Here is a 15,612-nt window from a genome sequence, read left to right as displayed (position 1 = left end):
GTTTATTTAGGACCCCAGAACCCTTTAGCTTGAGTGGAAAGGCTTTCCAGAACTCAAATTCAGAACACTGGAATGGGTAATTCCCCTCTGGCTAAGGCTGGTCTAAATCCTCCCTCTGTGGAAACTGACTGAGCCCTGCCCAGTGTTGCTTTCTGCTGTGACAGGGCAGCACTGAGTTCCAATGCAAAGTCACACAATCACTGTGCTCTCCCTCTCCCAAGCACATAGATTCTCTCTCCATTCCATGCAACCACTGCCAGCGGATGGGGAAGGGGTGGTGTCAGTAATTCAAGACTGTCTTTTCTATCCTCTTCAGTGTCTCTTTAAGTGATATGAAGACAGATCTAGGTACTGTAATCATTCACCTGATTTTTGGTTCTTATGAAGGTGATTTTTTATGTGAACATTTGTTCAATTTGGTGTTCCTGTGGGGAAGACGATAAGTGGAGGCTTCTATTTCAACATCTTGCTCTGTTGCCCCTCTCAAAAGTGTTATTCTTTTATTTTACTTTATATTTTGCTAATAGTAAGGTAGTCCCATTTTTATAAGTTTATCCATTATCCATAGTTCTTCTGTGAACTAACACTTATCTCTTGCCCATTTTTCTTGTGGATTATCTTTTTTCTTACTGCTTTGTAGTTTTTTCTTCTTTTTAATATAATGAAAATATTAACCCTTTGCTTATAGTTTGTATTGCACATATATGAAATATTTTTTATCTAACACATAGCTTGTGTTTTAACTTTAAGGTATTTTGTCTAGAAGTTTTTGTTTTGGTAAAGTCAAATTAATCTTTTATTTATGGCTTTTACTTCTTTTGGCTAAGTTTAAAAAGGCCTGCCTTAAGGTTGTATCTGAATTTTCTTAAGATTTGTTTTTTAAATTCAGCCCTTTAATTCATTTGTATTGTCATTTTCATTGTGTATTAAATTCCTTTTTATACGTGGGCTTATTTCTTTATTCTTTCTGCCAATACCGGACTATTAACTGATAGACTTATGTTTTGATATTTGAAAGACTAGATTGCTCTTTTTCTTGCTCTTTTTCAAAATTATCTTGGTTATTCCTAGGCATTTATTACTCTGCGTGAATTTCAGTTTGTTTAATTAACTCTCGTGAAAAAATCCCACTGGGATATTAGCCAGTTTGGCTAGATTCATACAGGAACATAACTTATTTCCCTATTCAGATTTTCCTTTAAATTCTTCTGTGACATTTTATTTTCTTCATAAATGTCTTACAATTAAAAAATAAAGTCTATTCCCAAGTATTTTTTTTTTTTTTTTTTTTTTTTTTTTTTTTTTTTTTTGAGGCGGAGTCTTCACTCTGTCGCCCAGGCTGGAGTGCAGTGGCACCATCTCGGCTCACTGCAAGCTCCGCCTCCCGGGTTCGCGCCATTCTCCTGCCTCAGCCTCCGGAGTAGCTGGGACTACAGGCGCCCGCCACCGCGCCCGGCTAATTTTTTGTATTTTAGTAGAGACGGGGTTTCACCGTGTTAGACAGGATGGTCTCGATCTCCTGACCTCGTGATCCGCCCGCCTCGGCCTCCCAAAGTGCAGGGATTACAGGCGTGAGCCACCGCGCCCGGCCTATTCCCAAGTATTTTATATTTTGTTGCTTTTATGAATAGGACCACTTTTCCTATTACATTTCCAGATCTGCTAAGTGCTAATTTTAGAAAAAACAGATTTTTAAACATCACCTTTGTAAACTACTGCTTAACCAGTAGTTTGTCAGTTGATATTCTTGATTTTCTAGAGACAGAATATCTTCACATAATAACTGTTCTAGCAATTTTTTTCAAATCTTTAAAACTTGTCTTTATTGTATTGACTAGTAACTCCAATATAACACTGAAAATTGCACCCTTACTGTCTTAGTCCATTTATGCTGCTATAAAGAAATATCTGAGCCTGAGTAATTTATTTTTTTATTTTATTTATTTATTTTTTATTATACTTTAAGTTCTAGGGTACATGTGCACAACGTGCAGGTTTGTTACATATGTATACTTGTGCCATGTTGGTGTGCTGCACCCATCAACTCGTCAGCACCCATCAACTGGTCATTTACATCAGGCATAACTCCAAATGCAATCCCTCCCTCCTCCCCCCTCCCCATAAAAGGCCCCGGTGTGTGATGTTCCCCTTCCCGAGTCCAAGTGATCTCATTGTTCAGTTCCCACCTATGAGTGAGAACATGTGGCGTTTGGTTTTCTGTTCTTGCGATAGTTTGCTAAGAATGATGGTTTCCAGCTGCATCCATGTCCCTACAAAGGACACAAACTCATCCTTTTTTATGGCTGCATAGTATTCCATGGTGTATATGTGCCACATTTTCTTAATCCAGTCTGTCACTGATGGACATCTGGGTTGATTCCAAGTCTTTGCTATTGTGATAGTGCTGCAATAAACATACGTGTGCATGTGTCTTTATAGCAGAATGATTTATAATCCTTTGGGTATATACCCAGTAATGCGAGGGCTGGGTCATATGGTATTCCTAGTTCTAGATCCTTGAGGAATTGCCATACTGTTTTCCACAATGGTTGAACCAATTTACAATCCCACCAACACTGTAAAAGTGTTCCTGTTTCTCCACATCCTCTCCAGCACCTGTTGTTTCCTGACTTTTTAATGATTGCCATTCTAACTGGTGTGAGATGGTATCTCATTGTGGTTTTGATTTGCATTTCTCTGATGGCAAGTGATGATAAGCATTTTTTCATATGCCTGTTGGCTGTACGTATGTCTTCTCTTGAGAAATGTCTGTTCATATCCTTTCCCCCTTTTTGATGGGGTTGTTTTTTTCTCGTAAATTTGTTTGAGTTCTTTGTAGGTTCTGGATATTAGTCCTTTGTCAGATGAGTAGATCGCAAAAATTTTCTCCCATTCTGTAGGTTGCCTGTTCACTCTGATGGTAGTTTCTTTTGCTGTGCAGAAGCTCTTTAGTTTAATTAGATCCCATTTGTCAATTTTGGCTTTTGTTGCTGTTGCTTTTGGTGTTTTAGACATGAAGTCCTTGCCCATGCCTCTGTCCTGAATGGTATTACCTAGGTTTTCTTCTAGAGTTTTTATGGTTTTAGGTCTAACATTTAAGTCTCTAATCCATCTTGAATTAATTTTCGTATAAGGAGTAAGGAAAGGATCCAGTTTCAGCTTTCTACTTATGGCTAGCCAATTTTCCCAGCACCACTTATTAAATAGGGAATCCTTTCCCCATTTCTTGTTTTTCTCAGGTTTGTCAAAGATCAGATGGCTGTAGACATGTGGTATTATTTCTGAGGGCTCTGTTCTGTTCCATTGGTCTATATCTCTGTTTTGGTACCAGTACCATGCTGTTTTGGTTACTCTAGGCTTGTAGTATAGTTTGAAGTCAGGTAGTGTGATGCCTCCAGCTTTGTTTTTTTGACTTAGGATTGTCTTGGCAATGCGGGCTCTTTTTTGGCTCCATATGAACTTTAAAGCAGTTTTTTTCAATTCTGTGAAGAAAGTCATTGGTAGCTTGATGGGAATGGCATGGAATCTATAAATTATCTTGGGCAGTATGGCCATTTTCATGATATTGATTATTCCTATCCATGAGCATGGTATATTCTTCCATTTGTTTGTGTCCTCTTCTATTTCACTGAGTGGTGGTTTGTAGTTCTCCTTGAAGAGGTCCTTTACATCCCTTGTAAGTTGGATTCCTAGGTATTTTATTCTCTTTGAAGCAATTGTGAATGGAAGTTCATTCATGATTTGGCTCTCTGTCTGTTACTGGTGTATAAGAATGCTTGTGATTTTTGCACATTAATTTTGTAGCCTGAGACTTTGCTGAAGTTGCTTATCAGATTAAGGAGATTTTGGGCTGAGACGACGGGGTTTTCTAAATATACAATCATGTCATCTGCAAACAGGGACAATTTGACTTCTTCTTTTCCTAACTGAATACCCTTTATTTCTTTCTCTTGCCTGATTGCCCTAGCCAGAACTTCCAACACTATGTTGAATAGGAGTGGTGAGAGAGGGCATCCCTGTCTTGTGCCAGTTTTCAAAGGGAATGCTTCCAGTTTTTGCCCATTCAGTATGATATTGGCTATGGGTCTGTCATAAATAGCTCTTATTATTTTGAGATATGTTCCATCAATACCGAATTTATTGAGCGTTTTTAGCACGAAGGGCTGTTGAATTTTGTCAAAGGTCTTTTCTGCATCTATTGAGATAATCATGTGGTTTTTGTCTTTGTCTGTTTATATGCTGGATTATGTTTATTGGTTTGTGTATGTTGAACCAGCCTTGCATCCCAGGGATGAAGCCCACTTAATCATGGTGGATAAGCTTTTTGATGTGCTGCTGGATTCGGTTTGCCAGTATTTTATTGAGGATTTTTACATCGATGTTCATCAGGGATATTAGTCTAAAATTCTCTTTTTTTGTTGTGTCTCTGCTAGGCTTTGGTATCAAGATGACGTTGGCCTCGTAAAATGAGTTAGGGAGGATTCCCTCTTTTTCTACTGATTGGAATAGTTTCAGAAGGAATGGTACCAGCTCCTCCTTGTACCTCCGGTAAAATTCGGCTGTGAATCCATCTGGTCCTGGACTTTTTGGTTGGTAGGCTATTAATTATTGCCTCAATTTCAGAGCCTGCTATTGGTCTATTCAGGGATTCAACTTCTTCCTGGTTTAGTCTTGGGAGAGTGTAAGCGTCCAGGTAATTATCCATTTCTTCTAGGTTTTCTAGTTTATTTGCGCAGAGGTGTTTATAGTATTCTCTGATGGTAGTTTGTATTTCTGTGGGGTCGGTGGTGATATCCCCTTTATCATTTTTTATTGCGTCTATTTGATTCTTCTCTCTTTTCTTCTTTATTAGTCTTGCTTGTTGATCTCTTAAAAAAACCAGCTCCTGGATTCATTGATTTTTTGGAGGGTTTTTTGTGTCTCTATCTCCTTCAGTTCTGCTCTGATCTTAGTTATTTCTTGCCTTCTGCTAGCTTTCGAATGTGTTTGCTCTTGCTTCTCTAGTTCTTTTACTTGTGATGTTAGGGTGTCAATTTTAGATCTTTCCAGCTTTCTCTTGTGGGCATTTAGTGCTATAAATTTCCCTCTACACACTGCTTTAAATGTGTCCCAGAGATTCTGGTATGTTGTATCTTTGTTCTCATTGGTTTCAAAGAACATCTTTATTTCTGCCTTCATTTTGTTATGTACCCAGCAGTCATTCAGGAGCAGGCTATTCAGTTTCCATGTAGTTGAGCAGTTTTGATTGATTTTCTTAGTCCTGAGTTCTAGTTTGATTGCACTGTGGTCTGAGAGACAGTTTGTTATAATTTCTGTTCTTTTACATTTGCTGAGGAGTGCTTTACTTTCAACTATGTGGTCAATTTTGGAATAAGTGCGATGTGGTGCTGAGAAGAATGTATATTCTGTTGATTTGGGGTGGAGAGTTCTGTAGATGTGTATTAGGTCTGCTTGGTGCAGAGTTGAGTTCAATTCCTGGATATCCTTGTTAACTTTCTGTCTCGTTGATCTGTCTAATGTTGACAGTGGGGTGTTGAAGTCTCCCATTATTAATGTATGGGAGTCTAAGTCTCTTTGTAAGTCTCTAAGGACTTGCTTTATGAATCTGGGTGCTCCTGTATTGGGCGCATATATATTTAGGATAGTTAGCTCTTCCTGTTGAATTGATCCCTTTACCATTATGTAATGTGAGCCTGAGTAATTTATAAGGAAAAGAAGTTTATTTGGGTCACAGTTCTGCAAGCCGTATAAAAGTACGGCACCAGCATCTGCTCCTGCTGCTGAGTGCATCATGCTGCTTCCACTCATGGTGGAAGGCTAAAGGTAGCTGGCAGGTGCAAAGGTCATGTGGCAAAAAAGTGGAAGCAGAAAGAAGGGAGGGAGATGTCAGATCTTGTTAAATAACTCTTGGAAGTAGGAGAGTAAGAACTCACTCATTACCATGAGAATGGCACCAAGCCATTCATGAAGGATCCACTCCCATGACCTAAACACTTCCCATTAGGCCTCAACTCCAACATTAGGGATCAAATTTTGACTAAGATTTAGAGGGGTCAAATATCCAAACCACAGCACATGTCTTATCCCTGAGTTTAAAAGGAATGTGTCAATGTGTCTGTTTTACCACTAAGTATGATATTTATGCAATTTTCTAGTTTCTGTATCAATTTTATAATCTTTAGGAAGTTTTTCATCTATTCCTAGTTGCCAAGAGTTTTCAATATGAGGGGATGTTATAGTTTATCAAGTCCTTTTGCGGCATCAAGTGAGGTAAGAGGTGAATCATACTGATAAGATTTTCTAATGCTGAGATATTCTTGCATTCCTTGAACAAAACCTACCTGGTCACAGTGTATTATTATTTTACCATGCTATCAATCTGCTGTTATTTTCCTTAGGATTAGGTGAATAAGCAAGTGAATAAGTATGTATGTATGTATATATAAATGAGATGGGGTCTTGTTCTGTCACCCAGGCTGGAGTGCAGTAGCATGATCTTGGCTCGCTACAACCTCAAACTTCTGGGCTCAAGCACTCCTCCCACCTGAGCTTCCCAAGTAGCTGGGACTATAGGTATGTGCCACTATGCCCCACTTCTGTATCTATTTTATAAGTGAGACTGGCTTAGTTTTCCTGTATTATCATTGCCTGGTTTTGGTATTAGACTAATAATACCTTCATAAATAAATAGCTTAAAACAGTATTATCCTAAGTGGTTTTTTACATGGTGGAAAATGTAAATGAACTTCCTCCTTTTCAAGAGAAATTAATACTCCATAAGACGTCAAATATTTAGAATTGAGTAATATAAGAATAGCCTTCTAACTAGTCTCCCTGCCTCCACTGTGGTTTCCTGCCCAATCAATCATCTATACTAGTATTTTGATTTTTCTAAAGCTCTTCAATAGCTTCCTATTGCCTAAAACAGTAGTACTCAATTACAGTCAGGTAAACGTGTATCAAGATACTTTACTTACCAGAATTTTACAGTGTGAATGTGTGTCAAGCAAAACATGCTTTCTATACTCCCTCCATAATTTTGATATACCTAAAATATGCTTAATGCGGATGTGGGTGGGGGAAATGTGTTTAAAAATAGCTCCCATGGCCAGACACAGTAGCTCATGCCTGTAAACCCAGCACTTTGAGAGGCTGAGGCAGGAGGATTGCTTGAGGCCAGGTGTTCAAGACCAACCTGGGCAATATAGTGGGATTCCCTCTCTATAAAAAATAAAAATAGCTGAGTGTGACAGTGCGCACCCGTGGTCCCAGCTACTCACGAGGCTGAGGCGGGAAGATCACTTGAGCCCAGGAGGTCAAGGTTGCAGTGAGCCAGGATTGCGTCACTGTACTCCAGCCTGGGTGACAGAGTGAGACCTTGTCTCAAAAACAAAAGCAAACAAAAATAGCTCCCTCTACTGTTACCCAGAAGTAAAAGGAAACTAAAGGTACAATTCCCTAGCTAGGTATACAAGGTATATATATAGGTATATAATTTTGCTCCAGTGATCTCTCTAGTCACCTCTTTCCCTGCTCCCCACCCTCATCATACATTATACAACTACAACCTCAACTCTACTCAAACTATAGCCAAGCTACTTGTAATTTCCAAAACAAACTTCACTGTTACACTCTTCAATGCCTGTGTGCTTACCTTTTCTTGGCATGCCTTCCCTGCTAATCCAACTTCTATTTAGTCTTAAAAACCATTTCAGATGTCCTCTCTTATGAAACTTTCCTTGTAGACCCCTCATCTACCACAAGTTAATCACTCCTTCCTCTGCATTACCTTTGTATCTTGCTGCAAACTCATCTAACAACTGAGTGCTTATGAGTCAAGCACTTCACCAAGAACCTTATATCTTTTGTTGAATTTTCACAACCACCCCATTAACTAGGAGGTATTATACCCATCTATCTAAAATTCAGATAGATTAAGCTGCTTTGACATTCAAAACCTAGTCTGAGACAAAAGTTTCTTAAAATGTTTGCTGTATTTTTTGTATACATTATTACCCACTATATACGATAAACTTAACTACTGAAGCGGCAACTACAATCACTAACCTATTGAATATAAACAAGGAATAAAAGGTTCAAAAATTAATCTTCTAGATATTTAAAGACTATCCTATAAAACAGCATAATTTTCTTCTAATAGTTATATCCCTTTGATAGTTCCACAAAAGTGGTTATAGATAAAAGTTTCTCAAGTGCTTTATGGTTGTTTGTTTCTGTTACTAAAGCCAAGGTATAAATGCTTTCTCTTGATAGGTAATAGAACTTCTGGCGAATCTGGATTTGGGGGATTTCCCCTCCCAAACCACAAAACATTTAGATGGAAAAGGAGTTCTACTCAGGATTAAGGATTTTATAGAATTATGGACAAGAAGGAACTTGGAAGAATACATTCACAATTACATCCTTTCAGTGAAATGATGCTTGCTTTTCCTCTGCTGAGGACCTGGGTTGCTTTGTAATAGTCCTAATCTTTAGAATTTCTGCCTATGTGTGTCAAAAATAGGTCTCTATAGTTTCTGCCCTGAATCTTTCCTCTTAGGCGGCATAAAAGCAGTCTTCAAAGAAATATGCACACTGGAGTCAGAACAAGTATGAGTTTTCATGCTGTCACTGGCTCTGTAACTTCTCTAAATTTCAGTCCTTATCTGCCTAATCTCACAGTATTACAGAAAAATTAAATGGGATAATCCACTTAAGCACTTAGCATAGTACCTGGCACAGAGTAAATGTTTAAAAAATGTGGCTGCTTTTTTTCTTATATAAGGGTAGGCTTGGTGGCTCATGCCTGTAATTCTCAGCACTTTGCAAGGCCAAGGGAGGAAGAGGCCAGGAGTTTGACACCACCCTGGGGAACACAGTGAGACCCTGTCTCTACAAAAAAATTAAAAATTAGCCGGGAATGGTGGTGCACACCTGTAGTCCTAGCTACTTGGGAGGCTGAGGTGGGAGGATCACTTGAGCCCAGGAGTTGAGGCTGTAGTGAGCTATGATTGTGCCACTGTACAGTATCCTGGGCGACAAACTGAGATCCTGTCTTAAAAATACATACAAAAATACAACTGAAAGCAAATATTATGTCTCCCAAGTCTTTCTTTTCTTCAGGCAAACCCCTTTCAGTTCCTTCAACTGTTCCTTAAATGCTATTGTTTAAAGTATTCTCATCTTGATTGCTCTTCTCTGGAAAAGTTTCAGTTTGCCAAACTTGTCAGATCCAGAAGTGAGTATGACCTTTTTCCTTGAAAATAGTTTCCAATAAAAGAAAAAACAATCTTTAAATTATGAAAGTAATAAACATTTCACTGAACACCTAGAAAATAGAAAGATGGAAGAAAATTACTCATAAGCCTAGAAGTTCATGTCCAGCCTGGGCAACATAGCAGGATTCTGTCTCTTAAAAAATAAATACATACATAAAATTTTTCGAGTGTACAATATGTGCTGGGCATAATAAGCCATGGAATTTGCCTCCAAAAAACTTTGCAATCTATTTGCGAAGTAAATGACTAAAGCTATGATTTGAAATGTGGCTAGCCCAAACTGAGATGTGCTGTAAGTATAAAATTTTCAAATTTACAGTATAAAAATAGATGTAAATATCTCAATAATAATTTTTATATTGATTAGGTAATCAATATAATTACTTCCACACATTGAAGTGATATTGTGGATACAATAGTTAAATATATGTACATTAAAATTAATTTCTTTTTATCTATTAAAGTGTCTACTAAGAAATTTAAAATGATATATGTGGTTTGCACAGTATTTCTAGTGGACAGTACTGGTCCAGAGACATGAGAGAACCTGGTACTTATGGACAAGTCACACAATTTATCCTACAAAAGTAGCAAACAAGACAAGGGCCAAATCAGCTAATCAGCGGTTGAATATGTGCCTATGTTTAAAGAACTGTTTCAAGCCATTTGGGGAAAAAAAGAATAAGACAGAAGTTATCCCTATTTTCAAGGAATTCATAGTCTAAAAGAAGAGACAAGATGAGAGTTAAACTTAACCCCAGTAATCCCCGCTGCCAGGAACAAAGTGCTATGTTCAGGGACTTCCTCAACTCCACAGCCATCTGGCTCCAGGTGTCTAGTGCTGCATTCCCACTTGCTCTCATTTTCTGTCCTTCAGACTCTCTAGTGGTAAACAGAGGATGCATATCTGCTTGACACATACACGAGATGACAACTTCATTTTAAACACAGATGTTGCTAGTATCTTACTTAGCAGTATCTCTCCTTGCACATGGGCTGTCCCACTCCGGTCAAGGGTATTAGGAAGATCTATAATTGACAGCATTCACACAGACACGTATCTTCTACTCTAGACCACAGTATCATTAGCCAAATATTATTTACTTCCTTGTAGCTAACAAGCACCATTAAAATATAAAGAATCATTTCAAAAAGGAAGAAACATTTTCCAAATTCTTGAGGTACCTCCATGTGCAAAGTATTACATACGCTCTATATGGGAGACAAAGTGATAGACATTATCTAAAGCACCTAAATAAAATGTCTGCTTCTCTACATAAAATGAAGAGGTAGGCTAGTCAAATTCATCCAGAAGTAAACAATGATTGCACTATGGAAGTTTACACAAATTGGGTTATTCTTGTCTTATCCCATTAAAACAGAGTTGAGAGGCCAGGGAGAAAAAGTACTCAGGGCACATGACATTGCTGCAAGAATGTAAGTAATTCTCTGCAAGCCTGGCTGCTGAAACTGCCTGCTAGAATATGAAACCAGTGTTATCTAATAGCTACTGAAACAACCTGCTGTGACCCTAAGACTAGTTTTACTCATTGCAGTTACTTATCTAACAGAACTTGCCAGCTTCCGAAACCTTTTTTTTTAACATTTTTAAATTTCTCCTTCACATTTTCCTTCACTCCCTATCTTTTCTTTTTCTCCCCAGACCTTTACTAGTGCCAATGAACTTTCTCAAAGAACAATATATAACATTTCTCCTTTTTATAAAACCTCCAACCTTCTCTTTGTTCTTCAGACATACTGAAGAACATACTACCCAGTCTGTGTGTATGCCTGGAATAGCAATTCTTGCTTCCCAAATAGAATGTGTTAACTTCCAAGATTTGTCCCTATACTTTAATTACTTCAAAAGTGCTAACATTAACTTGTACTATCAACAACCTACTTACCGTGAACACAGCCCAAGAAAGGGCAGAATGACCTCCTCCATGCAGAAGGAGCAGGACTGGACCCTCTGAACCACTCTTGTAAACTCGAAAAGTGTATGAATAGTTAAAGATAAAACATCTATGTTTTTGCTCACTGAAGTTTTTCATTATTTAATCACAGTAATACTGCTAGAAACTTACATGCAAAACTGCAGACTGCCAAATGTAAGAGATGTAAGTAGACATTTCTGAGACACCAACCCTCTGTTTGAAGCATGAAGCCCATGTGACCATTTTGTTCAATGAAAAAAATATATATATAGTCCCTTTGCCCTCGTAAGGACATAGCCCCTGGATTCTAGAAACGAAACTAGTTCAACTCACTTGACTCATGAAACCTTCCCCTGGGCCCCTAAGACAGTTTATCAGTTTCAAGAATTTAATTCTTAATCCCTTCTCCAAGCATTAGACAATTACAGCCAAGAAAGATACTGGCATGGACTTACAGGCAATATTCCATAAAGAACAAGTGAGGAATAAGGTGAAATAAGTTCAGGAATAAAGAACATTTTAGAAACTACACAAGTCTTTTAACTTAGACAACATCATAAGCTCACTAAAGAATAAGCCATTTTGCAAAGGATATATCCTTGCCAGTTTCATTCTCTACTTCTACATCTTCCATGGACTCAAAATACTGACTCCAAGGAACAGGGGAAAAGTCCCGCTTTCTTCCAGGGCTGAAAAAAAAAAAGAGAGAGACATTTCAAGAAAAAATTATGCATAAAGAGATAAAATCTTGGTCAATAAACGCTAAATTTAAGTCGGTAATGAAAACAGCAAACGTATTTTCTCTTAAAAATATAAAGAATTCATCACAAAGTATCATATTAAACATGTATTTAAATAAGAATGTATTTAATGTATTGTATTACATACTAATGTAAATGCATTTAAATAAGTATTTTTAAATGTATTTAAATCTAAACATAGATTTAAGAGTAAAAATTTTAGGATTTTTCAAAATTCTTTAGTATATTTTAATCACAAATAAATTCTGTGTTCATATACACACAAAACCTGCTCATTTTTCACCTTGCTGACTTTAATATCATTAATATCATTCCTACCTCAGTCAACAGTCAATAGTCTTGGTCACTATTACTCCTTTACACATTTAATTCTCCATACTCTTTCATGCTTCCTTGTCATTCCCAAACAATCAATATACAACCTCCATGGAAGGCAAACTGACAATATCAATACCTTGAACTTAAAGGAATTTATCTGAAGAACTGCTCACACAGAAGTGTTAAGTATTCAATGCAACATCGTTTGTAATAGAGGAAAGTTGGAAAAAATCTAATATCCCTCAATAGGGGAACTGATGAAAATAAATTGTAGTAGATAGAAAAACACTAGTTAATCCCAGCACTTTGGAGGCCGAGACGGGAGGATCACGAGGTCAGGAGTTCGAGAACATCCTGGCTAACCCGGTGAAACCCCCTCTCTACTAAAAAATACAAAAAACTAGCCGGGCGAGGTGGCGGGCGCCTGGAGTCCCAGCTACTCGGGAGGCTGAAGCAGGAGAATGGCGTAAACCCGGGAGGCGGAGCTTGCAGTGAGCTAAGATCCGGCCACTGCACTCCAGCCTGGGTGACAGAGCGAGACTCCGTCTCAAAAAAAAAAAAAAAAAAAAAAGAAAAACACTAGTTGTAAAAATGAATATATTAATAAAAATATTTATATATGAATATATAATTCCAAGATTCATATATATAACTCCAAGATGAACACGATATGCATGCTATCACTTGGGTAAAATTGTGAAATATATGTTAAGCGTTTATGTATGTTTTCAACATCTCTGGAAGGATACTGATATAACATTTATGGTATCTTGGAAAGGAAAGTATGATTGGGAAATGAGAGGAAAAATTTTCAATCTCTATTCCTTACTATCTTTTTATTTTTGATCATGTATTATTAAAAAACGAAAAATTATTCTAAAACAAAATAAATCAGTAAGTATCTATTCACAATTTATGTCGTCAACCTTGGATGGAATACAAGAAAGAAATTCCAAGCTGTCCCAAATTTCTAACCTATTCTTCTTCCTGGTAATGGAGGAAATTCAGAATTCTATCAGCAGCAAAACATTACCTCCTGCCAGACATGTTCCTGAATATGCTATGGGGCTGATTGGAGAATATCTACAAAGTATGATACAAATCTCCTTTTAAAAACTTGATATAAAAGCTCCTGGTTGACTATAATACTGGAAAAAAACTACAACAGAGCAGAGAGGTAGCAAGGGATCTATTCTTTCAAAAGTGAAACATTTATTGAATGTCTACTCTGTTCTAGGCATTGAACCAGGTCAATATTTCTGAATCTAACAATGAAATCACCTGGAGAACTTTATACTCATGCTTGGGTCTCACCTCTAGAAACATATTTAAGTGGTCTGTGTTATGGCCTGAGCACTGAGGATTTTTACAGTTCCCCATGTTAAGAGAGAGGCACTATAAATACAACGATAGAGGACATGATTTGGAATGAAAGAGGAGTTCAAATTCCTTATAGTTCCTACCATTTCTCTACAAGTTCCTAACACATTATGAACTTGGTCAAATTATTCTGCCTTAGATTGCAGAGACTGAATAAAATTACTTTTAAAGAATCTAATATATCTAGCGTTTGATAATTGCTCAGCAGATCGATAATCCTATCTTCTGAAATAAAAATGACATTGTGAAGTAAATAGCAACTTCAGCCTGGACCTGCTTTTTTTCCTTTTCTGGTTGCACTTGAAATCCTATGGGAAAACTAAAAGCAGAACTTACAATTCTACTTACTCACAAGTTACTCACAAATCTACCTATCCTACACTAATTTGATTATAATGATAACATGGCATGTCAAACATGTTATAATGGATTCTAAGGATCCATGGATGAATTCTGATATCTGGACCTAGGAAATCATCACAGTAATAGTACATAATATTCACTATGCACAAACGAGTCACTGTGCCAAATACTTCACAGACATGATTCCATTTGACCCTTGCAAAACTTTTTACGCCCATTTAACAGACAAAAAAACAGATTTAGACATAAAGGTAACTTGCCAAGGCCACACAACTGCTATATGGTAGTGACAAAATTCAAATCCAGTTCTACCACTCTCTCTCCAAAGCCTCTGCTCTTTACCCCAATGCTGTATCACTTCTTTCATCCTTTTATCTTCTCATGCTGTCATTTATGCTTCTGAAAGGTAATAAGGCTTAAGTGCACATTATTAGAGGTTTTCTTTTTGTAGTCTAAATATAGCTCACTCTGCCAATGCCAAAGAACCTTTACAAGTTAGCCAGGTACCAGTTAGAGAAAAATTACTTCCTATAAATAGAAATTATTCACAGGAGAACACCCTCCACTTCTAATTTCCTTCATTTAAAAAAACAAAAAACAAAAAAGGCCTATAGTCCCTGCTACTCAGGAGAGACTAGGGTGGAAGATAACTTGAGCCTAGCAGTTCTAATCCAGCCTGGGCAACAAGTGAGGCCTCATCTCTTAAAAAATAATAATAATAATAAATAATAATAATAATAATAATAATAAACAAAAAAACAGGTTCCAGGGACTCCCAACTTCTTTCTACCAAACGAATAATTCCCATTTATTTAAGGAATCAATAATTCTCCATCTCCAAAGGTTGCTCCTACTCCTACAGAGATTTTCTAGCATACCCCTAACAACTTCTTTTAAACACATAATTGGGCCAGGCATGGTGGCTCACACCTGTAATCCCAGCACTTTGGGGGGCTGAGGTGGGCAGATTACCTGATGTCAGGAGTTCAAGACCAGCCTGGCCAATGTGGCAAAACTCCGTCACTACTAAAAATACAAAAATTAGCCAGGCATAGTGGCACATGCCTGTAGTCTCAGCTACTCAGGAAGGCTGAAGCAGGGGAATCACTTGAACCTGGGAGGTGGAGGTTGCAGTGAGCCAAAATCGTACCACTGCACTCTAGCCTGGGTGACAGAGCGAGACTTTGTCTACACACACACACACACACAAACACACACACACATAAAACATGATTGTTTATAAACTAGAAGATTTCAATTAATTTTGTAACTAATATTAGACATTACATAGGTGGCAAGAATCTTACATTATTTTTGTATTTTAGTCAGAACAGAATATTGTGAATTTTAGGGATACAGTTTAGATTGATTTTAAAAAATAGCTTTAGATTCTTATTTTATGCCTAGATACTTTATAGTCATTATAGTTTGCGTAGGCCTTTTTTAATTATAATTTTTAGATTAATTACTAACTTTTTCCTCCCATGGGGTCATAATGAAAGAATTTTAAAGTAGTGAAAGAACTTTCAAAAGCATACCAAGGTTAAGTTACTGATATGGTTTGGCTATGTCCTT

The 15,612-nt window shown here is 37.3% G+C and overlaps 1 protein-coding gene across 7 annotated transcripts in view; it reads right to left on the bottom strand.

Moving 5' to 3' along the window:
• Window positions 1-15,612, bottom strand: part of PPME1 (protein phosphatase methylesterase 1) — a 90,645-nt gene that overhangs the window by 46,480 nt on the left and 28,553 nt on the right. For 5 of the 7 annotated variants that reach the window (XM_077961367.1, XM_077961366.1, XM_015115140.3 and 2 more), the window contains 2 exon segments: window positions 11,811-11,904; window positions 11,186-11,278 (listed from right to left, as the gene is read on the bottom strand). In XM_077961367.1, the coding sequence (XP_077817493.1) occupies window positions 11,186-11,278; window positions 11,811-11,904 (187 nt within the window). 7 annotated transcript variants of the gene reach the window in all.

This window comes from Macaca mulatta, chromosome 14 (genome assembly GCF_049350105.2).
Source record: "Macaca mulatta isolate MMU2019108-1 chromosome 14, T2T-MMU8v2.0, whole genome shotgun sequence".
Taxonomy (NCBI): Eukaryota; Metazoa; Chordata; class Mammalia; order Primates; family Cercopithecidae; genus Macaca; species Macaca mulatta.
Note: the sequence above shows the minus strand (reverse complement) of the source record. Positions and strands in the feature narration are given on the sequence as shown.